The 25,701-nt window shown below is 50.0% G+C and overlaps 1 protein-coding gene across 3 annotated transcripts in view; it reads left to right on the top strand.

The window, feature by feature from the left end:
• Nucleotides 1–25,701, top strand: part of LOC114586471 (mothers against decapentaplegic homolog 4-like) — a 35,459-nt gene that overhangs the window by 6,189 nt on the left and 3,569 nt on the right. For 2 of the 3 annotated variants that reach the window (XM_077920756.1, XM_077920755.1), the window contains exons 2-11: nt 6,024–6,278; nt 14,154–14,328; nt 16,282–16,377; nt 17,685–17,894; nt 18,675–18,815; nt 18,916–19,071; nt 20,607–20,660; nt 20,752–20,935; nt 22,648–22,816; nt 24,546–24,684. In XM_077920756.1, the coding sequence (XP_077776882.1) occupies nt 6,042–6,278; nt 14,154–14,328; nt 16,282–16,377; nt 17,685–17,894; nt 18,675–18,815; nt 18,916–19,071; nt 20,607–20,660; nt 20,752–20,935; nt 22,648–22,816; nt 24,546–24,684 (1,561 nt within the window). In that variant the 5' untranslated portion in view covers nt 6,024–6,041. The remainder of the gene's footprint in view (nt 1–6,023; nt 6,279–14,153; nt 14,329–16,281; nt 16,378–17,684; nt 17,895–18,674; nt 18,816–18,915; nt 19,072–20,606; nt 20,661–20,751; nt 20,936–22,647; nt 22,817–24,545; nt 24,685–25,701) is intronic. The other variant, XM_077920757.1, reaches the window with a different exon arrangement.

Raw genomic sequence — 25,701 nt, 5'->3', positions numbered from 1 at the left:
TTCGATTCACGATGGCATCTCCGGGTAGGGCATGGAGAGATGCACACACACACACCCTCCTGCCCGAAGCCCCGGAGAGCTGCTGCCGGCCCGTGTTGACAATACTGAGCTAGATAGACCAACCGTCTGACTCAGTGCAAGGCAGTTTCTTGTGTTTCTGTGTCATTTCAAGATGATTCCCGCCTCTAAGTCTCTGTACCTGGATGTGCTTGCTTGGGGGACATTTATATGTTTGACTGGGCTACATTATCCCCACCAGCTTTGACCCATGCTTGGGCCCAAAGAGAAAGTGCGGGGAGAGAAAGAACCCAGGAGTCCGGGACCTCACATCCCGCTCGCCCCTCCTCAGCACCACGAGTCTTCCCTCTGCTCACCTCTAACCACTAGGCTCTACTTCTCTTCTGAGCGAAAGAACCCTGGGTTGAGTTTGATGCTCTTTCTGCCCTGAGCAGACACAGTCAAACAAAGCAGGCTAGTATTTAACTGCTGATTTCAATGTGTGTCTACTAGGTGTGGGATAAACACTGCACCCCAATATTATTTTATCTGCCCACCCAGAGCATGGAAGACAAAAACAAAACAAAACCTCTAGTCTATCTGCTCCTTTCCCCTTTCCTCTTTCCCCAGGGAGCTCAGACTGGTGAATAAATATCCTTCTCTTCTGAAAGTTATTAAAGGGCAGGGAATCTTTCACGTGACCCACCCACAGTCTCCAGTTTTTCTGCCGAGATGGCTGGGCCTCCCTGTCCCTCCTTCCAAAGTTACAGGGAGGAATCCTTTTCCCCTCGCATGACTCCCGTCATCCTGGCACAAGCACGTTCCTTTATTGCTGCTACATCCGTTCTTGTTTTATTCCAGGATTAGGTGGGGGACGGTCACCTCCCCGAATGTGGCCTTACGCCAAGTCAAAACGTTGGTCTGTTCAGCTCGGACTGGCAGTGCCTCTTCAGACTCTGGGTATCTTCTGTGTGTGCAAAGCATATTCTCAACCAGCGACTTTGTGGCCTTTCCCTTAAATGTAACGCTAAGCTTCTAGAACTCATGATCAAATGTATTCTGTGTTGTAAAGGTAAAGGGACCCCTGACCATTGGGTCCAGTTGTGGCCGACTCTGGGGTTGCGGCGCTCATCTTGAATTATTGGCCGAGGGAGCCGGCGTACAGCTTCCGGGTCACGTGGCCAGCATGACGAAGCCGCTTCTGGCAAACCAGAGCAGCGCACAGAAACGCCGTTTACCTTCCCGCAGGAGCGGTACCTATTTATCTACTTGCACTTTGACGTTCTTTCAAACTGTTAGGTGGGCAGGAGCAGGGACCGAAGAACGGGAGCTCACCCCGTCGTGGGGATTTGAACCGCCGACCTTCTGATCGGCAAGTCCTAGGCTCTGTGGTTTAACCCACAGCGCCACCCACGCATTGCAGGGGGTTGGACTAGATGAACCTTGGGGTCCCAAATCTACAATTCTAATAAAGGCCTGGTTTAAATGCGGATGTAGGAATCCGCCTTGTGCTGACTCAGACCATTGCTCTGTCCGGCTCAGCGGTGACTGTTTTTCCACCTGACTTCTTCCAGAGATTTTTGTCTTATGTCTCACTTAGGTACGTTTCTGGCTTAGATATATCTTTGACCAGTTACGTTCCAAAGAACCTTTGCTTTCTTTCCTTTCTAAGCTGGGCAAACTTACTAGCTCTCAGGGTTCTAAGCAATGATAGAAGATAGGCGAGTGGAATCTCAGAAAGCCTCAGGGAGTTTCCGAATAAGGTGCCCGTCTTTTAGAAGAGAATCGGTGGCTCTCCAGCATTCGCTCGACTACAACTCCCATTATCCATGACCGCTGGATGCGCTGCATGATGGGAGGTGGAGTCCCAGAATATTTGGAGAGTTCCCTGTCCCGCTTTAGAAGTCGGATACTTTGGAGCCTTGCTCATGGCCCCTTATCTCTGCTCTCCATGAATTCCAGAATAATTCCTGGAAAGTAGTAAAGCATTTGCATAATAAATTGGGTCAAGGCAACAGAGGTTTTGCTGGAAATCTGCATAACGTAAACATGCTTATATAAAGTGTAGTACATGCAGCCCTCTTCCTGAGTTGTTAGACTCTGAAGGGACCCCGTTTGTGTGTGTGTTTAGTAGGGGAGGGAGATATATAAAATGGGAACGTTGCCAGCCCTGACCCAAATCTCTGCTCCAGTCCTTAAGAACCTAAGAAGATCTTTGTTAGGTCAAATGCCCATCTAGCCCAATATCCTGACTCTGAAAGGAAGAAGCCACAAAGCTCACAAGCAACAGCTCACCCCTGCTCTCTCTTCCTAGTACCTGGCCTTTGGAGGTAGACTGCGTAAGACTAGGGAGGCTTCATTCTCAACAGCCATGGCTATTTCTGTAAGGAGAGCCCTGCTGGATCGGCTTAGAATCATAGAATCATAGAGTTGGAAGAGACCACAAGGGCCATCGAGTCCAACCCCCTGCCAAGCAGGAAACACCATCAGAGCACTCCTGACATATGGTTGTCAAGCCTCTGCTTAAAGACCTCCAAAGAAGGAGACTCCACCACACTTCTTGGCAGCAAATTCCACTGTCGAACAGCTCTTACTGTCAGGAAGTTCTTCCTAATGTTTAGGTGGAATCTTCTTTCTTGTAGTTTGGATCCATTGCTCCGTGTCCGCTTCTCTGGAGCAGCAGAAAACAACCTTTCTCCCTCCTCTATATGACATCCTTTTATATATTTGAACATGGCTATCATATCACCCCTTAACCTCCTCTTCTCCAGGCTTAACTCGTCTCTCTTTCCAGGATTCCTGTAGGAAGCCCACTGTTTATATACCCCCCTCCAGGATAGGAACTTAAGAGGTAGACTGTCCCTGGACTGGGAAGCTCAGTTTATTCACGGCCCATGTGGCTTCCACCCCCAGCTGTTGAGCTCTCTTTCTGAAGCAAACCAATGACTGCCCTCTTTCACCTATTAGCATAAATTTCCCATCATGCACTTCCCCCAAAATGCTTCAAGAGACCTCCCCCCCCCCCCCATCCAGTGCTGAGTGCATCAGAGTTTGCAGTGAGTAATCTGGTATTTAGCTTAGATATTATGATGATGATTTCAATTTATATAGCGCTCAGTTGGTTAGAGCGCGGTGCTGATAACTTCAGTGTTGCAGGTTTGATCCTAATAATAATTTATTTATACCCTGCCCATCTGCCTGGGTTTCCCCAGCCACTCTGGGCGGCTTTCAGCAGAATATTAAAATACAGTAGTCTATTAAACATTAAAAGCTTCCCTAAACAGGGCTGCCTTCAGATGTCTTCTAAAAGCCTGGTAGTTGTTTTTCTCTTTGACATCTGGTGGGAGGGCGTTCCACAGGGCGGGTGCCACTACCGAGAAGGCCCTCTGCCTGGTTCCCTGTAACTTGGCTTCTCACAGTGAGGGAACCGCCTGAAGGCCCTCGGCGCTGGACCTCAGTGTCCGGGCAGAACGAAGGGGGTGGAGACGCTCCTTCAGGTATACTGGACCGAGGCCATTTAGGGCCTTAAAAGTCAGCACCAACACTTTGAATTGTGCCCCGAAACATACTGGGAGCCAATGTAGGTTTTTCAGGACTGGTGTTACGTGGTCTTGGCAGCCACTCCCAGTCACCAGTCTAGCTGCCGCATTCTGGATTATTTGTAGTTTCTGGGTCACCTTCAAAGGCAGCCCCACGTAGAGTGCATTGCAGTAGTCCAAGCAGGAGATAACCAGAGCATGCACCACTCTGGCGAGACAGTCCGCAGGCAGATAGGGTCTCATCCTGCGTTCCAGATGGAGCTGGTAAACATAAGGGACAGTTGCTTATTCCTGCACTGCGAGGGTTGGATGAAATGATCCTTAAGGTCCCTTATAACTGTGATTTTATGACTCTATGAAAAGATCCCCGGGCGTCTTACCACATTAAGGACACATTTTACAGAGCATAATAATAATAAAACACAGCGGCACCTCGGTTTCCAAATGTTGACAAACGCCGCAAACTCGGAAGCAAATGCTTCGGTTTTCGAACGCGCCTCAGAAGTCAAACATGAAACGCGGCTTCCGTATTGAGTTTTCCGTTTTGAGGCTTCCGTACTGAGTTTTCGGCTTTCGGACGTTTCGGAACGCAAACGGTCTCCTGGAACGGATTGCGTTCGGAAACTGAGGTACCGCTGTAATCATGTGAGCATAATCTTACAAGCATCCTAAGAATGCTCCCTTTCGGTAAAAAGGATCTAGTAAGTTTCTAGCCCTCAGTGGGTAGCGGAGAGCAATAATATAACAACACGAGAGCTGCTGGCCCAGGCCCAAGGGCCATCTGTTCTTGCATTGGCCAGCCAGAAATCTTTATGGGAAGCCCACAAGTGAGGACTAAGCTAAACAGCGTGCTCCCCTCATGCGATTCCCAGCATACTGCCTCCGACAGTGTAGTTAGAGCATGGGTAGGCAAACTAAGGCCCGGGGGCCAGATCCGGCCCAATCGCCTTCTAAATCCGGCCCACGGACGGTCCAGGAATCAGCATGTTTTTACATGAGTTGAATGTGTCCTTTTATTTAAAATGCACCTCTGGGTTATTTGTGGGGCATAGGAATTCATTCATTTCCCCTCCCCCATATAGTCCGCCCCCCCACAGGGTCTGAGGGACAGTGGTTCAGCCCCCTGCTGAAAAAGTTTGCTGACCCCTGTGTTAGAGCATAGCCATTGGTAGCTTTATCCTGCGTTCATTTGCCTAATCCTCTTCCAAATTATCCATCCCGATGTTTTGCTGTCACTACATCTTGCAGGAGCACATTTGCCCTAAAACCTGCGCTGTGTGTCTGTGTTATCAGCGTTTGTGACAAAGTGTTTGGTATTCAGCTCAGAGCTCATCCACCAAAGGACATCCCTTTTCATTAAAAAGAAACGAGCAAATTTCTAGTTCTCAAGGGAATGGAGATAAGTTTGAATCATTTGGGAGGGGGTTGTTTTGTATTCCCCCTCCCTCCCAGTTCATACTTGCCCTTGACACACAAAAACAATCACGTGAATTTTTTTAAGCCGTGTTATAGAATCCTTGAACTGTGTCAGGTTTTACCAGGTTTTCCCCCCAAACAGCTTGAAATTGTTTATGTGTGCTAAAACATTTCCCTGAACTGTTGAGGGTCCCATAAACACACCATACATTTAAAGCATGTGGCTTTGCCCAAAGAATCCTGGGAACTGTAGTTTGCCCCTCGCAGGGCTAAAATTCCCAGCACCTTTAACAGGTCCCAATATCAGCCCTTGTGGGACTCTACTTTCCACATCTCTCCATTGGGAGCACTGTCCATTTACCGTATTTTTCACCCCATTAGGACGCACCTAGTTTTTTTTTGGGGGGGGGGGGATAAAGAAAAAAAATTATTTCCCCCCCCCAGGTGCGGGGCTGGGGACACTGCTCAATTGTAAAAGAAAAAAGATTAAAGAAATCCAAGGTAGAGCTTGGTACTGGTAATGCCAAGGTCGCAGGTTCGATTCCTGTATGAGACAGCTATATTGCGGTGGGGTCAGACTAGATGATCCCCAAGGTCCCTTCCAATTCTACGATTCTAATAAAATTATCTCTCTCTCTTTTTTGTCTACTGTAATTTTAACTTCTCAAAAGTCTTAAGCTGTTGTTGTCCATTTTTCCTATTGATGATTTCATTGCTATATCTCCTCCCTCCAGCAAACTGCTTTGAAATAAAATGTATAAGGTGATTTTTAAAAAGTTAAATTAGAAATATAGATTAAAACACACACCAGGCTGGGCAGGCTTCTCTAAACGAAAACCTTTTTAGCCGATGCGGAAAAGAAGGGAAGGGACCTGCCTGATATCAAGAGGCGATGAGTTCCAAAGGTGGTACTCCATTAAAAGATCAATTTCTTCCTTGGGGAAACTTGACAAATTATCTCTCTCCATTATTATTATTATTATTATTATTATTATTATTATTATTATTATTATTTGGTGTGGGGGAGGCTGATGGCTGTCTGCTTGGCTTCTCCCCCCGCCCCCCATCCAGAATAACGCTGCTCCCGCCATGTCCCTGAGCCAGCCCAGCAGCAGCGATGCGTGCCTGAGCATTGTGCACAGCTTGATGTGCCACCGGCAGGGTGGGGAGAACGAGTCGTTTGCCAAGCGGGCCATCGAGAGCCTGGTCAAGAAGCTGAAGGAGAAGAAGGACGAGCTGGACTCCCTCATCACGGCCATCACCACCAACGGCGCTCATCCCAGCAAGTGCGTCACCATCCAGCGCACCCTCGATGGCCGCCTGCAGGTAAACCCGTGGCGCTGGGGTTTCTCGGGGTGGCACAGCCGGCGCATGGGAACAACAGCGCCGCCACCGCCTCACCACCTCAGCTCTCCCCACTGAGGCCACATTCACACGACACATTTAAAGCACTATGATACCACTTTATTTATTTTTTAAATTAATTTTTATTAATTTTTCCAAAAAGTAGAAATTAAACAAAGAACACTATGTAACACTGTAAACACACTTATATACATATTTTCCAAAACGAAAACTAATTTAAAAATTATTTATTTATTTAATTGGATTTATAACAATACAGTGGTACCTCGGGTTAAGTACTTAATTCGTTCCGGAGGTCTGTACTTAACCTGAAACTGTTCTTAACCTGAAGTACCACTTTAGCTAATGGGGCCTCCCGCTGCTGCGCCGCCGGAGCACGATTTCTGTACTCATCCTGAAGCAAAGTTCTTAACCCGAGGTACTATTTCTGGGTTAGCAGAGTCTGTAACCTGAAGCATATGTAACCCGAGGTACCTCTGTACCAAATACATAGCCACATTTTGAGATTTTATCTGAATCTCGCGACTTCCCCTCATCCCATCAGTGGGTCCTAATTTCAACGTTTTCAGCTGCATATTATATCCTCGTCTATATTTTATATCTGTCCATTTTTCCCACCTTATCTGTCACATTGCAAGTGCGATTAAAATCCTGCTAATGTTTTCATCTGCTTACAGCGGTCTCCTAAGTAAGTTATAAATTTCCCCCATTCTTTCTTGAAGTTTTTGTCTTCTTGGTAGCAGTTTAAACACTCATGGCTTTCCCCCCTAAAGGATTCTGGGAACTGTCATTTGTTAAGGTTGCTGGGAGTTGTTGTCAGGTCTTGTCACAAAGCTACAACTCCCAGAGTTGGTCCCTCTTCCCAGGGAACTCTGGGAACTGCGGTTTTCTGAGGGGAACAGGGGGTCTCCTGACAACTCCCAGCACCCTTAAGAAACTAAGGTTCCCAGGGCCACACTACATGCACCATACAGTTGTATTCAACTAAGTTCCAGCCTCCCTAAAGAATCCTGGGAACTGTAGTTTGTTAAGGATGCGGAGAGTTGTGAAGAGGCCTCACTTATTCTCCCCACAGAGCTATAGTTTCCAGAGTGGTTTAGCCAGTGGCGTAGCGTGGGGGGTGCGGGGGGGGGGGGCGGCCGCACCGGGTGCAACATCTGGGGTTAGGGCAAATCCACAGGTTAGGGGGCGCAAATCCACGGGTTAGGGGGTGCAAATCCATGGGTTAGGGGGCGCAAATTACTTGCCTTGCCCCGGGTGCTGACAACCCACGCTACGCCACTGGGTTTAGCCCCTCTTCACAGGACCCTCTGGGAATTGTAGCTCTGCGAGGGGAAAAGGGGTTCTCCGAACCACTCTCAGCACCCTTAACACGCTACAGCTCCCAGAATTAATGGGGTGGGGGAAGCCATGACTGTTTAAAGTGACGTAATGGTGATTTGAATGGTTGCATTAATTTATTTCAGCCAATAGCCAGTTGAGGAAGAGGGAAGAAAACAAAAAGACAGAAAACACCGTAGGGTACATTAAGTACAATATTAAATATAGGCATAGAAACAATGTAAAATATAAAAAAAACAGTGGGGAATATGAAGTAATTATATTAAAATGATGAGGAACAATTTGAGGTGTCAGTAGTTCGGACAAGATCCTGCGCCGACAAGCTATGGCTGCTGCACAAGAAATCTAGGTTATTTTGGCAGTAATCTCAGGAGACCGGTCAGTCGAAAGATAATCAATATTTGGATTTTCCTACTTTGTAAAATTGGATTAATGAAATGGTGGCGGATATCACAATAGGAAGAACAAGAAAACATGCCCCACGATTTCTATTTAAATGCATGCCGTGGATGCGTCTCCCAGGTGGTGGTTTGTACCTTAGGATCAGAGTCTCTAGCTAGAAACCTTGTTCAGGCTGAGGGCCGCTGTCCCTCCTGGGCCACCTTCGAAGGGCCACATGCCACTGCGTGGACGGAGCAATGAATATAAACATTACTTTTGTGCAGCAGGCTAGTTTGCTCGCTCGCACCCGCTCCCCTCTAGATGAGGGTTCAGTTATGCACCCCAGCGCAGCAGGAGCACAAAGGGTGCACAGTGCAGCCCAGGAGAGGATGGCGAATTCAGAGCCTGAGGATCCTCATCCATCCTCTAAAGCACACAAAAAAGTGTGTCTATGAGAGTTGCCTCATTCTGCATGCCAAGCAGGTGCTCTCTGCCACGGAGCTACAGCCTTACCCGCTGTGGAAAACAGCATGTCTGAAGCAAGTTTTTCAGCTCCTAAAATCTAGACGGAGCTTTGAACTTCCTAAACAACTTCGTTATTGGAGATCTTTTTTTAAAAAAGAAAAAGATCCCATGTGGCCCAAAAGCTTGCACCTATTTTAAACCATTGATGGGGGAACTGTGAGCCTTCCAGATGTTGTCGGTTCCAGCTCCCATCATCCCCAGCCAGCATGGCTGATGGTCAGGGGCTGGTTGGAGTTGGGAGTCCAGCAAAGTCACTGGAGAGCCACAGGCTCTTTCATATCCCAACCAATCAGGGTGGTTCGTTCAAGAAAAACACCTCTTAAAGCATTAACTTAAAGCAATCCTTTTGCGTTGTCAATGAAAACACACCCATCTGTTTGTGTATTCAATTGGCTTAATAACGAAATACATTAAGACTACCAATTGTGTCATGTTATACACACATACACATAATATAAATATATAGTGTAAATTAAATAGTATCAAATATATCTCAAACACTTTAATTTACAATATGGAAATTTGAATCAGTGTGTGGCCTCCTGTCAAAGGACTCTTGCTTCCCTCTTGGTCTGAGAGGTTGGATTTATATTGTTGTTGTTGTTTAGTCGTTTAGTCGTGTCCGACTCTTCGTGACCCCATGGACCAGAGCACGCCAGGCCCTCCTGTCTTCCACTGCCTCCCATAGTTTGGTGAAACTCATGTTGGTAGCTTCGAGAACACTGTCCAACCATCCCGTCCTCTGTCATCCCCTTCCCCTTGTGCCCTCAATCTTTCCCAACATCAGGGTCTTTTCCAGGGAGTCTTCTCTTCTCATGAGATAGCCAAAGTCTTGGAGCCTCAGCTTCAGGATCTGTCCTTCCAGTGAGCACTCAGGGCTGATTTCCCTAAGAATGGATAGGGTTGATCTTCTTGCAGTCCGTGGGACTCTCAAGAGTCTCCTCCAGCACCATAATTCAGAAGCGTCAATTCTTCAGCGATCAGCCTTCTTGATGGTCCAGCTCTCACTTCCATACATCACTACTGGGAAAACCATAGCTTTAACTATACGAACCTTGTCAGCAAGGTTATGTCTCTGCTTTTTAAGATGCTGTCTAGGTTTGTCATTGCTTTTCTCCTGAGAAGCAGGTGTCTTTTAATTTCGTGACTGCTGTCACCGTCTGGATTGATATTAACATATATTAATACACGTTCTGACATATATTAATGGACGTTTCAGAGGTATAAAGCAGGGTTGAGGAGCCCAAAGCCTTCCAGATGATATTGGACTACAGTTCCCATCAGCCTCAGCTATCATGGCTGGGGTTGCCATATTCCCAAAAGTGAGAGTCTGGACAAAGTCGTTGACCACCCTCCTGAGTCACTAAACAATGAGTGACTCAGAACTGCCAAGACCGACAGATGTTTTGAACTACAGTTCCCATCATCCCTGATCATTGACTGTGCTAGCCAGGGGCTGATGGAAGTTGTAGTGCAAAACTCCCAGTGTGGGGGGCGGGACAATAAGAAGAGTCCTGGAGAAGATTCAGCCAATGGGGGCCCATCCAGCCCAGCATCCTGTTCTCACAGCAGCCAATCGGATGCCCTAATGCAGCGCTTATCAACCTGTGGGTGCCCAGATGTTGATGGACTACAACTCCCATCATCCCTGAGCTCTGGCCTTGCTAGCTAGGGGTGATGGGAGTTGTAGTTCAACAACATCTGGGGACCCACAAGTTGAGAAAGGCTGCAATGGGAAACCCTTGAGTTTGGCCAAGGCTAGAAAAGTGTGTGTGTGTGTGTGTGTGTGTGTCTGTGTGTCTGTGTGTGTGTGTGTGTGTGTGTGTGTGTGTGTGTGTGTTACAACCCCTTGCTCTACAAATAAGGAAGGAGATTTAAGTCCAGGAGCCGCTGCCCCACATCTCCCGGGGATTGTTGAATCCCTTCTTGACCTACTTTTTTGCCTTAGGATTTTGCCTCTTGAAATCGGACAAAATAATAATTACCGTGATTGGGGTGGGGTAGCGGCGATTTGAATATACTATCGATTGGCAAAGAGGTTTCGAGGCAGTTTGAAGTATTAAACCAATTATATTCCTGCGTGTGCACATCCCGTGAGGTAAAAGTAATCTCTCTTTAGAAAACAGCAGTGAAGATTTCTAACACAGAACCATTGCAAATCTAAATATATGTCTGGATTTTGTTGCTTTTATAGTTATTTGTTGTTATTCTTTGCCGTTTATGTGTTTGCTTTTTTTAATCTAATACAACGCAGCCTGGGACCTTAGGGTGAAGGGTTAGAGTTAATGAATTAAATTAAGAATAATATTGGGGAGCGGGACAAGGAAAGGCGACAGCTGTGTCCGTTTTTTTTGTCTCCTTGAATCAGAGCCCACCCAAAGAGCGAAAAGCAAATCCTTCTCAAAAGGCCTTGAAATTTGGGAGGGATTATTGCTGGCTTGGATGGAAGCTGTGTGTCCCATTTTTGACCCCCCCGCCCAACAGATCACCAGATAAAGAGGACTCTTGAGGTTTCATTTTGGGGGGTGGGGGTCACCAACCCCTTCCCTTTTAACCCTCACCCCCAAACAAATCTCTTTCTTTTCCTCTGCTAGCCATGCTGTGCCCCCTCCCTCCCTGTCTGCCCAGAGGATGAGTCACTGTCTGGTTCTTGAAGCCGCGGGGAAAGGGGGGGGGGCTGTTGTTATGTCTGAATTCAGCGTCAGCCAGAAACCGTATGGGGAAATATGAGTGCGAGGGCCAAAAATGAGTGTGAGGGCCCTGTCCACAACACATGCATGCACCGCCCCCCCAAGAAAGAAAGGAAGGTTCTTGCGGAGGGTGGAGGGGATAAAACTACGCCTGTTTGTTTGGTATTTTCTTGCATCGAGTTGGAGGAAAATGGGGAAATTGATTCCTTCTCTGCTGTGAGATACGTGGAATTTGCAGCTCTGGCAACAGGAGGGCCTGAGCATTACGTTTTCGAGCACAATTCAAAGCACAGCTGTCAACGTTTTAAGGGAAATTCCCTTGTTCCGGATAGGATTCCTCACAAGAAAAGGGAAAAGTTGGCAGCTGTGATTCAACGTCTTGGTGCTGACCTTTAAAGCCCTAGACAGCCTCAGCCCAGTACAGTGGTACCTCGGGTTACATACGCTTCAGGTTACAGACTCCGCTAACCCAGAAATAGTGCTTCAGGTTAAGAACTTTGCTTCAGGATGAGAAGAGAAATCGGGCTCCGGCGGCGCAGTGGCAGCAGGAGGCGCTGTTAGCTAAAGTGGTGCTTCAGGTTAAGAACAGTTTCAGGTTAAGTACGGACCTCCGGAACGAATTAAGTACTTAACCTGAGGTACCACTGTATACCTGAAGAAGCGTCTCCACCCCCATTGTTCAGCCCGGACATGGAGGTCCAGCTCCGAGGGCCTTCTGGCGGTTCCCTCCCTGCAAGAAGTGAGGTTACAGGGAACCAGGCAGAGGGCCTTCTTGGTGGTGGCGCCCGCCCTGTGGAACGCCCTCCCATCAAATGTCAAGGAAATAAACAACTATCTGACTTTTAGAAGACATCTGAAAGCAGCCCTGTTTAGGGAAGCTTTTGATGTTTAATAGGTTATTGTATTTTAGTGTTTTGTTGGAAGCCGCCCAGAGTGGCTGGGGAAACCCAGCCAGATGGTTGGGGTATAAATAATAAAATGATGATGATGATGATGAGAAATCCTGTGGGGCTTTCAGTGGGGAGCTCAGCGGAGGAGTGTGCTGAGATCCAGGCAACTCCACCCTGGCCAGAGCGGCTTTTTGACCCCGGATCATGTTTCCTCTTTGCCTGGCTGCAGGATGTGTGAGTGTGTTGAAGCCAGCCTACTCCACAACGGCAACATCTACATTCATGGACCTCCGTTGCCCCGCCCACTTTGGACCTCTGGCCCCGCCCACCACTGCAAGGTGGCCCTCAGCAGGTGGGAACATGGCCCTCAGTCTGAAAAAAAATTCCCTGACTCTTCTCTATGGGGTCAGAGGTTCCCCGGTCCATATCAGTCCTGCGTGTGAGTGGAGAGCACATGTGAAGCAATGTCGGGTCTAGGGCCTGGGAGACCTGGGTTCGAGTCTCCTCTCAGTCATGAAACCTGCTGGGCAACTTGGGGCCAGTCACTGTCTGTCAGCCTGAAGCTACCTCTCAGCGTTGCTGTGAGAATGAAAAGTAGAGCAGGGAAAGCGCTTGGGTCATGTTGAGCTCTTCAGTGGCATAAAAATGTAATAATAAATATGTAAATAACCCCCTGCTGCACAGCAGAGGCCCTCCTGTCCTTTAAATCTGCTCCAGATGGGCTCCTCTTAACATACCCTCCAACATTTCTCCGATGAAAATAGGGATGTCCTATTCCATGATAATAATAATGATGTTATTTATACCCCGCACATCTGACTGGGTTGGCCCAGCCACTCTGGGCAGCTTCCAACAAATATAAAATACCGTATTTTTCGCCCCATAGGACGCACCTAGTTTTTTGGGGGGGAAATAAAGAAAAAAATTATTCCCCCCCCCAGGCGCGGGGCTGGCGCGGGGCAAGCCCAAGCTTCCCCCGACCCCAGCCCCCAGAACAGCCTGCTATCCGCAAGCCTAAGGAGCCCGGTGGGAAGTCGCGCCGGTCTCCCCAGGCTTGCGGAGAGCTGCGCAAAGCCCCGGACTGCAGGCAGCTCTGCGCAGCCCTCGGGAGACCGGCGCGAAGTCGCACCGGTCTCCCGAGGGTTGCACAGAGCTTCCTGAAGCCTGGAGAGCGAGAGGGGTCGGTGCGCACTGACCCCTCTTTCTCTCCAGGCTTCAGCGAAAGCCTGCATTCGCCCCATAGGATGCACACACATTTCCCCTTCATTTTTGGAGGGGGAAAAGTGCGTCCTATAGGGCGAAATATACGGTAGTAGTAGTAGTAATAATAATAATAATAATAATAATAATAATAATAATAATAATAATAATAATTTATTATTTGTACCCCGCCATTCTGGGCGGCTTCCAACAAAGATTAAAGATGCATTAAAATGTCACACATTAAAAACTTCCCTGAACAGGGCTGCCTTCAGATGTCTTTTAAATGCCAGGTAGTTGTTGTTCTCTTTGACATCTGGTGGGAGGGCATTCCACAGGGCGGGCGCCACCACCGAGAAGGCCCTCTGCCTGGTTCCCTGTCGCTTCGCTTCTTGCAGTGAGGGAACCACCAGAAGGCCCTCAGCGCTGGACCTTGGCGTCCGGGCATGGAGACGCTCCTTCAGGTATATACCTGACGCTCCTTTCAGGTATATAAAAACATAATAAATCGTTAAACATTAAAAAAACAAAACTTCCCTATACAGGGCTGCCTTCAGATGTCTTCTAAAGGTTGCATAGTTACTCAGGGGTCGCATACCCTCCCACATTTCTCTGATGAAAATAGGGAAAAGTGGGACGTTCATGGATCAAATCAGAAACCAAGGACGGCTTCTGTAAATCCCGGACAGTCCCCAGAAAATAGGGAGACTTGGAGGGTCTGCATCTGCCCTTGCCATCTCCGCTCCTGCGCTAACGGTGTCCTCTGCCATCTTTCCCCCCTTCATGTACCCCCTCCTCCCCGCAACCAGGTGGCCGGGCGCAAAGGCTTCCCCCACGTGATCTACTCCCGCCTGTGGCGCTGGCCGGACTTGCACAAGAACGAGCTCAAGCACGTCAAGTTCTGCCAGTTCGCCTTCGACCTCAAGTACGACAGCGTCTGCGTCAACCCCTACCACTACGAACGGGTGGTGTCTCCGGGCATTGGTGAGTGGGTCCCTTGTGGGTGGCGCCTACGGAAGCCGAGTACCCCCACAGCTGCCTCAGTGGATCTACTTCGGAATAGGCCAATGGGGTGTCAAGAGTGGGAGCTCAAGTTCAGGAACCCAATGCGGCCCTCTGGGTCTCTCCATCCGGCCCTCAGAACACTCCCTCACCGGCCCTCGCTTTGCACTCTCTCCTTGCACGGCTAGATCGCGCCTCTCGGATAGAGGAAAACGAGGGTTGTGTGAATGTGTGTAGCCTACTGTACGAAGGTAAATTTAGCACCCCTTTTGCCTCTGCCCCCCCCACCCTCATGTGGCCCCCAGAAAGTTGCTCAGAATGGGGTGCGGCCCTTCGCCTGGAGACAGAGAGGAAAGTTTCTCTGCCGCTGTTTCTGAGCCTCCTAACATCACCTCTGCTCCCAAGGCAGGGAGGCAGGCAAAGGGCACTTGGCTGTTTCCACCTGCCTTCTTAAAGGTAAAGGGACCCCTGACCATTAGGTCCAGTCGTGACCGACTCTGGGGTTGCGGCGCTCATCTCGCTTTACTGGCCGAGGGAGCCGGCGTACAGCTTCCGGGTCATGCGGCCAGCATGACTAAGCCGCTTCTGGCGAACCAGAGCAGTGCACGGAAATGCCATTTACCTTCCCGCCAGAGCGGTACCTATTTATCTACTTGCACTTTGACGTGCTTTCAAGCTGCTAGGTTGGCAGGAGCAGGGTGGGAGCTCACCCCGTCGCGGGGATTCGAACCGCTCACCTTCTGATCGGCAAGTCCTAGGCTCCGTGGTTTAACCCACAGCGCCACCCGCGTCCCATACCTGCCTTCTTACCTATCTGTAAATGGAAATATTCGACTCCATAAAGCCACAGTGGATATTAGCAGGTTGCTATGCCAACCGATCCAAATTTCTTACGCCCAGCCTTGCATCTCCACCAACTGAAGGTTTGCCAGAACAGGAGGGCAGGAATTAAAATAATAATAACCTACATTGTGTGCTCCGTGTTTTCATTATTCCGCCCGCAACGATACCTTAACTTACAGATTTTCAGCATAAGGTGTTTTCTGGATGAGACAATCTTCAATTGCCCAGAGGCACCACGTCCTTAAATTCATTCTGGTGTTGCTTTTTCAAACCACCTCATTCAGGTTAAAACTGGCAGTGTACACACTCTGAGGCAACTTGACTGTAGCTGCTTTTCAAAACAAAATATTAATTGCTCCTCTGAGAGAAAATGTACTTTGCATATTTAACCTTAGCTATGTGTACACACGGGCCATTTGTCTCTCTGTTGCGTGCTTTCTGGACATGCTCAGAGGCAATTTGGCCACAGTTTGACTTGGAATGTAATTTTTTATTGTTTCGCTGAGGGAGAGTTTGTTTCCCTTTCTTAACCTTTGAATATCCCAACCCTACTTTGGGGCCCCTGAAAGGGCTCCCAAGCCAACTCTGCACATGGTCAGAGGCACCCATCGCGAGGCACCGGGTCGGGGGTGGGTTGCAGAAAAGTTGTCAGCCCATGTCATTTGTCCTAGGAGGTTAGCTGGGGAGAAGGGAGGGGGTTGGACCAGAAAGGGTCCCACACTGGCTCCTCGTTGAAACGTCAGTCAAATCGAGCCCCTAGGCTGGACATAATAATAATAATAATAATAATAATAATAATAATAATAATAATAATAATAATAATTTATTTTATTTATACCCCGCCCTCCCCGGCCAGAGCCGGGCTCAGGGTGGCAAACACGAGTAAAATTACAGCAAAAACATAATAGGGGGGGGACCCAATTTAAAATACAGGTGAAAATGCAATTTAAAATGCAGCCTCATTTTAAAAGTAGCCCATAGATCAAAAGGCCCTGCGGAAAGATGTCAAGCACATTTCTGACCTCAGAGAATGTCGGCTGGAGCTCATACGATATATAACACACCCACTTTCTTCTCTCTCTCGTTCTACAGGACTGAACATCCAGAATACAGGTGAGATACAATCCTGCCTTGTTTTTCTGGATGATGGCCTAGGACAGGACTGGGGGCGGACCTCTGACCTTCCAGGTACTGCTGAACAACAACAATTTATATGCCATCCATCGGACTGGGTTGCCCCAGCCAGTCTGGGCAGCTTCCAACAGAATACAGTCATGCCTTGAATCTCAAACGCCTGGTGACTCAAACGTTTTGGCTCCCAAACGCCGCAAACCTGGAAGCGAGTGTTCCGGTTTGCGGACGTTTTTGGGAAGCCAAACGTCCGACGCGGCTTCCAATGGAGTGCCGGAAGCTCCTGCAGCCAACCAGAAGCCGTGCCTTGGTTTCTGAACTTTTTCGGAAGTCGAACGGACTTTCGGAATGAATTCCGTTTGAGAACCAAGGTACGGCTGTATACAAAAACACGACAGAATATCACATCCTCAGAGCGTTCTGCCGATGATGCCAAGGTGGCAGGTTCGATCCCCGCAAGGGACACCTGCATATTCCTGCATTGCAGGGGGGTTGGACTAGATGATCCTCAGGGTCTCTTCCAACTCTATACAGTGGTGCCCCGCAAGACGAATGCCTCGCAAGACGGAAAACCCGCTAGACGAAAGGGTTTTCCGTTTTGGAGGTGCTTCGCAAAACGAATTTCCTATGGGCTTGCTTCGCAAGACGAAAATGTCTTGCGAGTTCCTGCAGGGTTTTTTCCCTCCCCCCCTTTTCCCCAAGCCGCTAAGCCGCTTATCATCTGATCCCCTAAGCCGCTTAACAGCTGATCTGCTAAGCCGCTAAACAGCTGATCGCTAAGCCGCTTATCAGCTGATCCGCTAAGCTGCTTAACAGCTGATCCCCTAAGCTGCCTAACAGCTGATCCCCTAAGCCGCTAACAGCTGATCCGCTAAGCCGCTTATCAGCTGATCCGCTAAGCCGCCTAACAGCTGATCCGCTAAGCCGCCTAACAGCTGATCCGCTAAGCTGCCTATCAGCTGATCCGCTAAGCCGCTTAACAGCTGATCCGCTAAGCCGCTTAACAGCTGATCCACTAAGCTGCTTAACAGCTGATCTGCTAAGCCGCTTATCAGCTGATCCGCTAAGCCGCTTATCAGCTGATCCGCTAAGCCGCTTAACAGCTGATCCGCTAAGCCGCTAAGCCACTTATCAGCTGATCCGCTAAGCCACTAATAGCGCTAATCTGCTAATTTCGCAAGACGAAAAAACCGCAAGACGAAGAGACTCGCGGAACGGATTCTTTTCGTCTTGTGAGGCACCACTGTAATTCTATGAAAAGCTTCCCTGTCCAGGGCTGCCTTCAGGGGGCTGCTGATTCAGGGGGCTTGTTTTCTCCCGTCTTCGCTGTGTTTGAGCCGCCTCCTCTTTCCGCCCCCCCGCAGCGCCTCCCCCGCGGCTCGTGAAAGAGGAATTCATTCCCGACTGCATCCAGATGGAGGTCCCGCCTCCTCCGCCGGCAGATCACCCCGGCCCTGGGATCAAGGCCGGTCATCCTCAGGCAGAGCCCTACCAGCCCTTATCGCCCCTGCAGCTTCCGGAACCACCCCATCCTACCGCTGGCATCTACCCCGCATTGCCTTTGTCTCCCCCAGGTAAGTTCTTCCTTTTTCTTTTGGGGGGGGCAGCAGCAGGGAGGAAGGGAGACATAAGGGAAAGGGAAAGGAACTGTTCTCGCCTCCTCTCAAGTGGGTTGGATTTGTGATGGGGAAATGCAATGGATCACTGATGGGGACATGCAATGTGACTGGGAAATGCAATATGATGGGGAAATGTGGTGGATCTGCAGTGGGGAAATGCAATATAATGGGGGCAATGCAATGGGCCTGCAATGGGGAAATGCAATATCACGGGGAAATGCAATATAATGGGGGCAATGCAATGGATCTGTGATGGGGAAATGCAATGTGACTGGGAAATGCAATACGTTGGGAAAATGTGGTGGATCTGCAATGGGGAAATGCAATATGATGGGGGCAATGCAATGGATCTGTGATGGGGAAATGCAATATGACTGGGAAATGCAATATAATGGGGGCAATGCACTGGATCTGAGATGGGGAAATGCAATGTGACTGGGAAATGCAATATAATGGGGGCAATGCAATGGATCTGTGATGGGGACATGCAATGTGACTGGGAAATGCAATATGTTGGGGGCAATGCAATGGATCTGTGATGGGGAAATGCAATGTGACTGGGAAATGCAATACGTTGGGGAAATGTGGTGGATCTGCAATGGGGAAATGCAATATGATGGGGGCAATGCAATGGATCTGCGATGGGGACATGCAATGTGATGGGGAAATGAAATGAATCTGCAATAGTAGCTTGCAGATAAAATTGATCTCTCTCTCTCTCATGCTTACTCTTAGGCCCTCCTGGGGGGCCCCTGCTCCCTCTCCTTCATGGTGAGGGTCTTCTTCAGATCTCCACCCCCTCGCACCCCCCAGCCCCTTCTCCGGCTCCCCCGAGCGCCCAGCAAAATGGGTGTGCCCCCAAACTGCCCTACCAGAGTAAGTATAGGGTGCCATTGTCGGGCCGGGTGCAGGACGGAGGCGTTCAAATGATAAGCTCTCACCTGTTTCTTCTCTTCCTTCCCTGGGCCTCTGGAAGATTCAACAACCAGCTGGACAGGGAACGGCGGCACCCCAAGCTACAGCTCCGTTGGGAGGAGCCAGGAGCCCACCCCGCCTCCGCTCCCCGCTCCCCAGCAGCAGCAGAACGGACGGAATTACCCTCAGCCTCCTCTTCACCATTCAAACCATTACTGTGCGTCTTGGCAAGCAAAGCGAAGCAAAAAGGAGGGCCCTGGGTGTCTGCAGCACCGTTTTGGTTCCACTGCAGTTCACTTTCCCAAAAAAACGGCATTATTCATCTTGCTGCCCCCTGTGGCGGAATCACGTAACTGCACCTGCAGTTATACTACGTTATATGGTCCTGGCTTCCACCAAAGAATTCTGGGAACCGTAGTTTTTATAAGTCCTGGGGTTTGTTAGGAGACCCTTGTTCCCCCTCACAGAACTACAATTCCCAAAGTGGTTTAAGAGTCAGTCCCTCTTCCCTGGCAATTCTGGGAAATGTAGCTGGGGGGGGGGGAAATTGGGGTCTCCTTTTAGCAACTCTCAGCTCCCTTGACAAAACTATAGGTTCCCAGGAATCAGCTGGAGTCCAATAACAGTGTTGGAACTACAGCTCCCATCATCTCTGGCCGTTGGCCATGCTGACTGGGGGCTGCTGGGAGTTGTAGTCCAATAGTAGCTTTGAAGCTCACAGGTGGTTTAGGGGGCGTCTGTGGGCCAGGAATCCTGGGTTCAAACTTCCGCTCTGGGAAGCGGAATGAGTTATAGTGGTACCTCGGGTTACATACGCTTCAGGTTACATAAGCTTCAGGTTACAGACTCCGCTAACCCAGAAATATTGCTTCAGGTTAAGAACATTGCTTCAGGATGAGAACAGAAATTGTGCTCCGGCGGTGCAGCAGGAGGCCCCATTAGCTAAAGTGGTGCTTGAGGTTAAGAACAGTTTCAGGTTAAGTACGGACCTCCAGAACGAATTACCGTATTTTTCGTTCTATAGGACGCACCGGACCATGGGAGGGGGAGAACAGGGAATTCCCCCCCCCCTTGTTCTCCCCCTCTAAAACAAGGTGCGTTCAAGGTGCATTCACCCAAAGCCTCCGGAGCACAGCGAGAGTTCCCGCTGCGCTCTGGAGGCTTCAGGCAGCTACCATCCCCAAGCTAGAACAGCGAGACCGTCTCGCTGTTCTGGCTCCGGGGACAGCCTTTGTAGCCTCCGCAGGGCAGCGGGGTGAAGGCACCTCGCTGCCCTGCAGAGGGTTTGCGCGCAGCCATTCCCAAGCTAGAAGAGCGAGACGGAGCCCTCCGTCTCGCTGTTCTGGCTTGGAAACAGCTTTTCTAGCCTCTGCAGGGCAGCGGGGTGAAGCCCTCCATCTCACTGTTCTGGCTTGGGAACAGCCTTGCTAGCCTCTGCGGGGCAGCGGGGTGAAGGCAGAGGCTTTGCGTGCAGCCATCTCCAAGCTAGAACAGCGAGACGGAGCGCTCCGCAGCGCTCCGTCCTGCTGTTCTGGCTTTGGGCTTAGCCGCGCAGCCTGCATTCGCTCTATAGGATGCACACAAATTTCCCCTTAATTTTTGGAGGGGAAAAGTGCGTCCTATGGAGCGAAAAATACGGTAAGTACTTAACCCGAGGTACCACTGTATAGTGAATGTAGGAAACAGAAGAGCAAAGGTCTTGGCATTCCTGTCCCTATTTACCGCAAACCCCCTCCTTGCCTTATATTTCAGGGCCTGCTCATCACAGTTCGCCTCCCTACCAGCCGCCAGTCTCCAGTCACCCTGGTAAGGGACGCAACCTCCCTCATTTGACTTTTTCTCTCCCCCATTCCCACAACGGCCCGGATTTTTAAGATGAATGCCCGTCTCTCCCCAGGCCCTGAGTTCTGGTGCTCGATCGCCTATTTCGAGATGGACGTGCAAGTGGGCGAGATTTTCAAGGTGCCCGCCAACTGCGCCGTGGTCACTGTGGACGGATACGTTGACCCTTCGGGCGGCGACCACTTCTGCCTGGGACAGCTCTCAAACGTCCACCGCACCGACACCAGCGAGCGCGCCAGGTCAGGGGCAGTGGGGAGGGAGATTAATAATAATAATAATAATAATAATAATAATAATAATAATAATAATTTATTTATACCAAGCCCATCTGCCTGGGTTTCCCCAGCCACCCTGGGCAGCTTCCAACAAAGTACCGTATTTTTTGCTCTATAAGACTCACTTTTTCCCTCCTAAAAAGTAAGGGGAAATGTGTGTGCATCTTATGGAGCGAATGCAGGCTGCGCAGCTATCCCAAAAGCCAGAACAGCAAGAGGGATTGCTGCTTTCACTGCGCAGCGATCCCTCTTGCTGTTCTGGCTTCTGAGATTCAGATTTTTTTTCCTTCTTGTTTTCCTCCTCCAAAAACTAGGTGCGCCTTGTGGTCTGGTGCGTCTTATAGAGCGAAAAATACGGTATTAAAATACAGTGGTCTGTTAAACATTAGAAGCTTTCCTAAACAGGTCTGCCTTCAGATGTCTTCTAAAAGTCAGATAGTTGTTTATTTCCTTGACATCTGATGGGAGGGCGTTCCACGGGGCGGGCGCCACTACTGAGAAGGCCCTCTGCCTGGTTCCCTGTAACTTGGCTTCTCGCAGCGAGGGAACCGCCAGAAGGCCCTCGGCGCTGGACCTCAGTGTGAAAGGTGTACGCAGAGAGCAACAGGTTTCCATTGCAAAATAACCTTGTGACCAGGCCTTGTGACCGGTAGGGCTTTGCAGGACTGGGGCTTTCCTAAGTTTGTTCTGAAGAGGCAAGGCGCGGCCACACAGGTGAGGCCGACTGGTAACTCACAGCACCTGGTGGCAAGAGCCGGGAAGGGATATAAGGTCAGCATTTCCCTTTGGCTCTTTGCCACAGCAACATGCTTCCTGCCTTGCTGTGTTTGGCTCCTTGACTCCTTGCTTCCTGACCCTCAGACCCTTGGCTTCTTGACTCCTGGGTCTCTGACCCTTGGCTTCCTGACTCCTGGCTTCTGGACTTTCGTTCCTGCTCCCACCCTGCCGTCTTGCCCCCAGTCCCGACATCCTCCACCAGGACTTTGACCGCCCATAAACCAGACCGTGACACTGGAGAGTAGGAAGGCCAAGAGGCAGAGATGAGTCAGGCTGGTGAAGTCCGGCTGGTCTCCCTCTCCTGCTGGAACAAACTCTCCTCCCCTCTGTTTCCCAGAACCAGAAGAGGCATGAAAAGGGTGGAGAAGAAGTTAGCTTTGCACAGGCACAGTCTCAGATTGCTTGGGGAACCTGAGAAAGGAGGAGGCTTAGGGCAGCTGTGGGAAGGAGGAGGCCTTCCGTCTCTGCAACTGCCTCCTGGGGCCAGACCCACCGAAGAAGAATTGCTGTGGCACTCTCTAGCGGATTCTGTGGCAGAGAGCAGTCCAGAATCAGCGGTCGAAGTGGAGGCTGGAGAGGAATTGGGGCAGGTTGCTGTGACACACACAGAAATGAAAAGATAGTTGTGTGCAGACGTGGTTTGAGACGGCACGGAATAAACCCAAGAAAGGAGGAGCCTTAGAGAGAGATGGGAAAGTCTTTGCAACTGTGTCGTTGGGGCAAGACCTCCTAGGAAGAGTTGCTGAGACCACTGGGCCTGAGCTGTGGTTCGTCTTCTTGAATATAGATTTAACTTCACTGGCCCTGAATGATTTGTTGTTTATTGTTGCTAACCTACCCCTTACAGTTTGGGACAGGGAACCAGGCAGGAAGGGGAACTGGAGTATTCTGTTTTCCAGGCTGCACATTGGGAAAGGAGTCCAGCTGCAGTGCCGTGGTGAAGGCGATGTCTGGATGCGGTGTCTGAGTGACCACGCCGTCTTTGTGCAGAGCTACTACCTGGACCGAGAGGCTGGCCGTGCTCCGGGGGATGCTGTGCACAAGATCTACCCTGGCGCCTACATCAAGGTCAGGGCCGGTGCTGTTGAGGGCCTGGGAGCAAGAGGGTTGCCTAGGGCAAATCTAACAGGGAAGGACCATAGCTCTGAACATCTGCTTTGTGTGCCGAAGGTTCACTTCCCCAGCATCTCCACATAGGGCTTGGAATTGTCCCTTGCCTGGTACCCTGGAGAGCTGCTGCCAGACAGTGTAGACAGTATAAAGCTGCAAGGGCTGTTGGTTTGACTCAGTGCAAAATAAAGAAAATTTAAAAGCAATGTAACTGAATCCCGTGTCTGAATAGGCTTGCTGGTGTCTGTGCTCACCACAAGTACCTCTGCCTGTCTAATTATTACTATAATTATAATATTATGGGACGTGGGTGGCGCTGTGGGTAAAACCTCAGCACCTAGGACTTGCCGATCGCATGGTCGGCGGTTCGAATCCCCACGGCGGGGTGCGCTCCCGCTGCTCGGTCCCACAGCCTGCCAACCTAGCAGTTCGAAAGCCCCCCCCCCCCCGGGTGCAAGTAGATAAATAGGGACCGCTTACTAGCGGGAAGGTAAACGGCGTTTCCATGTGCTGCACTGGCTCGCCAGATGCAGCTTGTCACGCTGGCCACGTGACCCGGAAGTGTCTGCGGACAGCGCTGGCCCCCAGCCTCTTAAGTGAGATGGGCGCACAACCCTAGAGTCTGTCAAGACTGGCCCGTATGGGCAGGGGTACCTTTACCTTTACCTTTACCTTTACCTTACATAATATTATAATTATTGTCTACTGCAATTATTAAGTTTGCAGATGACACCACCATAATGGGTTTAATAACAGGTGGAGACCAATCAGCGTATAGAGGGGAGGTCCAAAAAATATCTACATGGTGCCTAGGGAACAACTTGCACCTTAATATCAGCAAGACAAAGGAGATGGTGTTGGACTTTTGAAGGAAGAGAGGAGAACTAGCCTCGCTGTACATCAGGGAGGGCTGTGTGGAGAGAGTCTCTTCCTTTAAATTCCTAGGAGTTTATCTCAGTGAAGACCTTACTTGGAAAATAAATACAACCCAGGTGGTTAAGAAAGCCCAAGAGAGACTCCATCTCCTCAGAGTATTGTGGAAGAATGATGTCAATCAACATTTGATGATCTCCTTCTACCGCTCAACAATAGAAAGTGTCCTTTCACACTGCATCACGGTGTGGTACGCTGGTTTGACATCAACTGATAGGAAGTGCCTACAGAGGGTGGTGAATACAGCGCAAGATATTATGGGCTGTCCCGTGAATCCGCTGGATGAAATAGCAGAAGAACGTTGCCTCAGGAGAGTGAGGAAAATTCTCGGATGATTCACACCCTGGCCAGCACTTTCTTGATCTCCTGCCCTCAGGCAGAAGATATAGAAGCAGGATTAGTTGCACCAACAGGGTAAAGAACGGCTTCTATCCATGGGGTGTTAGGCTGCTGAATGAAAAGATAACAAGAGGGCAACTGACTTTCGGGTTTGGTGTGTGTGTGTGTCAGTAAACGAGGGGAATTAAGAAAAAGAGAGCTGAGTGGGGGGGGGGTGCTTGTGTAATCCCACTCTAAACAAGTTGTACAAGTGACAATAAAGTATTTCAATTATTATTATCATCTTATCATTAATATTATCACCTTGCCACCTTCCTGGTGGTACAGGTTGACAGCTGTCATCCTTCCTGAGCATTGCTCACAGCAGGTGCTGAAGTTTCTAACGCAGAGTCCTCGCTCCTGCCTTTCCATGCAGGTCTTTGACCTTCGCCAGTGTCACCGCCAGATGCACCAACAAGCAGCGACAGCGCAGGCGGCAGCGGCGGCTCAGGCAGCCGCTGTGTCGGGGAGCATCCCTGGGCCTGGCTCTGTGGGGGGCATCGCGCCAGCTGTGGGTAAGTGCCAAGTGGATTCACCCCCACTGAGGTGCACCCAGACGCTACTTCTGACTGCAGTATTCCGGGTATGTCTGTGAAATCCCAGGCGTACGGCAACCCTAAGAAGCGGGGGGAAACTGTGAAGCCACCCAATGCCTCTATAGAGCTCCATCCTTATTTCAGACACGGCAATATATCGGTACCATAGGCGCCGACTACATGGGGCCTGAGGGGGCTCGAGCCCCCTCAAAAAAATTTTTGGGGGGGCTCAGCCCCCCCAATAATCTCGGGCGCCCTTCCAGCAGAGCGCCGCCGCCGTCCCCCGCCTCCTCCCCACCTGCTCCCTCGCCAGCCAGCCAGCCAGCCGCGCGCCCTAGTCGGAGAGCCCCGGCTGTCCCCCGCGAGATTAGGGAATCCCCGGGGGCGGGGGCTCCTGCCTCGCTGCTTCGCAGCACCACCGCCACTGCCAAGGCACTGCCGGGGGGAATTTCCTTCCTCCTGGCCCCCGCGAGAACAGGGGAATCCCGACTGGCCACACCTCCCAGCCAGCCGATTGGCTGGCTGGGGGGCGTGGCTTGCCCTATTTAGGGCCGGAACCACTTTATTTGCATATTCATGAGCTTATTTATTATTCATGAGCTTTCCCGGGGCCCCCCAATATTTTTTATAAGTCCGCGTTCCTGATCGGTACAGTCATACCTCGGGATAAATACGCTTCAGGATAAGTACCGGTATTTTCAGGTTGCGCTCCGCAGCGACCCAGAAGTAACGAAACGGCGAAACGCGAACGTGCAGTTGCATCTTATGTTCTGTTCAGGATGCGAACGGGGCTCCGGAACGGATCCCGTTCACATCCCGAGGTACCGCTGTACAGTGGTACCTCGGCTTAAATACTTAATTTGTTTCGGAGGTCTGTTCTTACTCTGAAACTGTTCTTAACCTGAAGCACCACTTTAACTAATGGGGCCTCCTGCTGCTGCCACACCGTTGGAGCACGATTTCTGTTCTCATCCTGAAGCAAAGTTCTTAACCTGA

The sequence above is a fragment of the Podarcis muralis genome, chromosome 16, assembly GCF_964188315.1.
Source record: "Podarcis muralis chromosome 16, rPodMur119.hap1.1, whole genome shotgun sequence".
In the NCBI taxonomy this organism is placed as follows: Eukaryota; Metazoa; Chordata; class Lepidosauria; order Squamata; family Lacertidae; genus Podarcis; species Podarcis muralis.
This window is presented reverse-complemented; position numbering and strand designations above follow the sequence as displayed.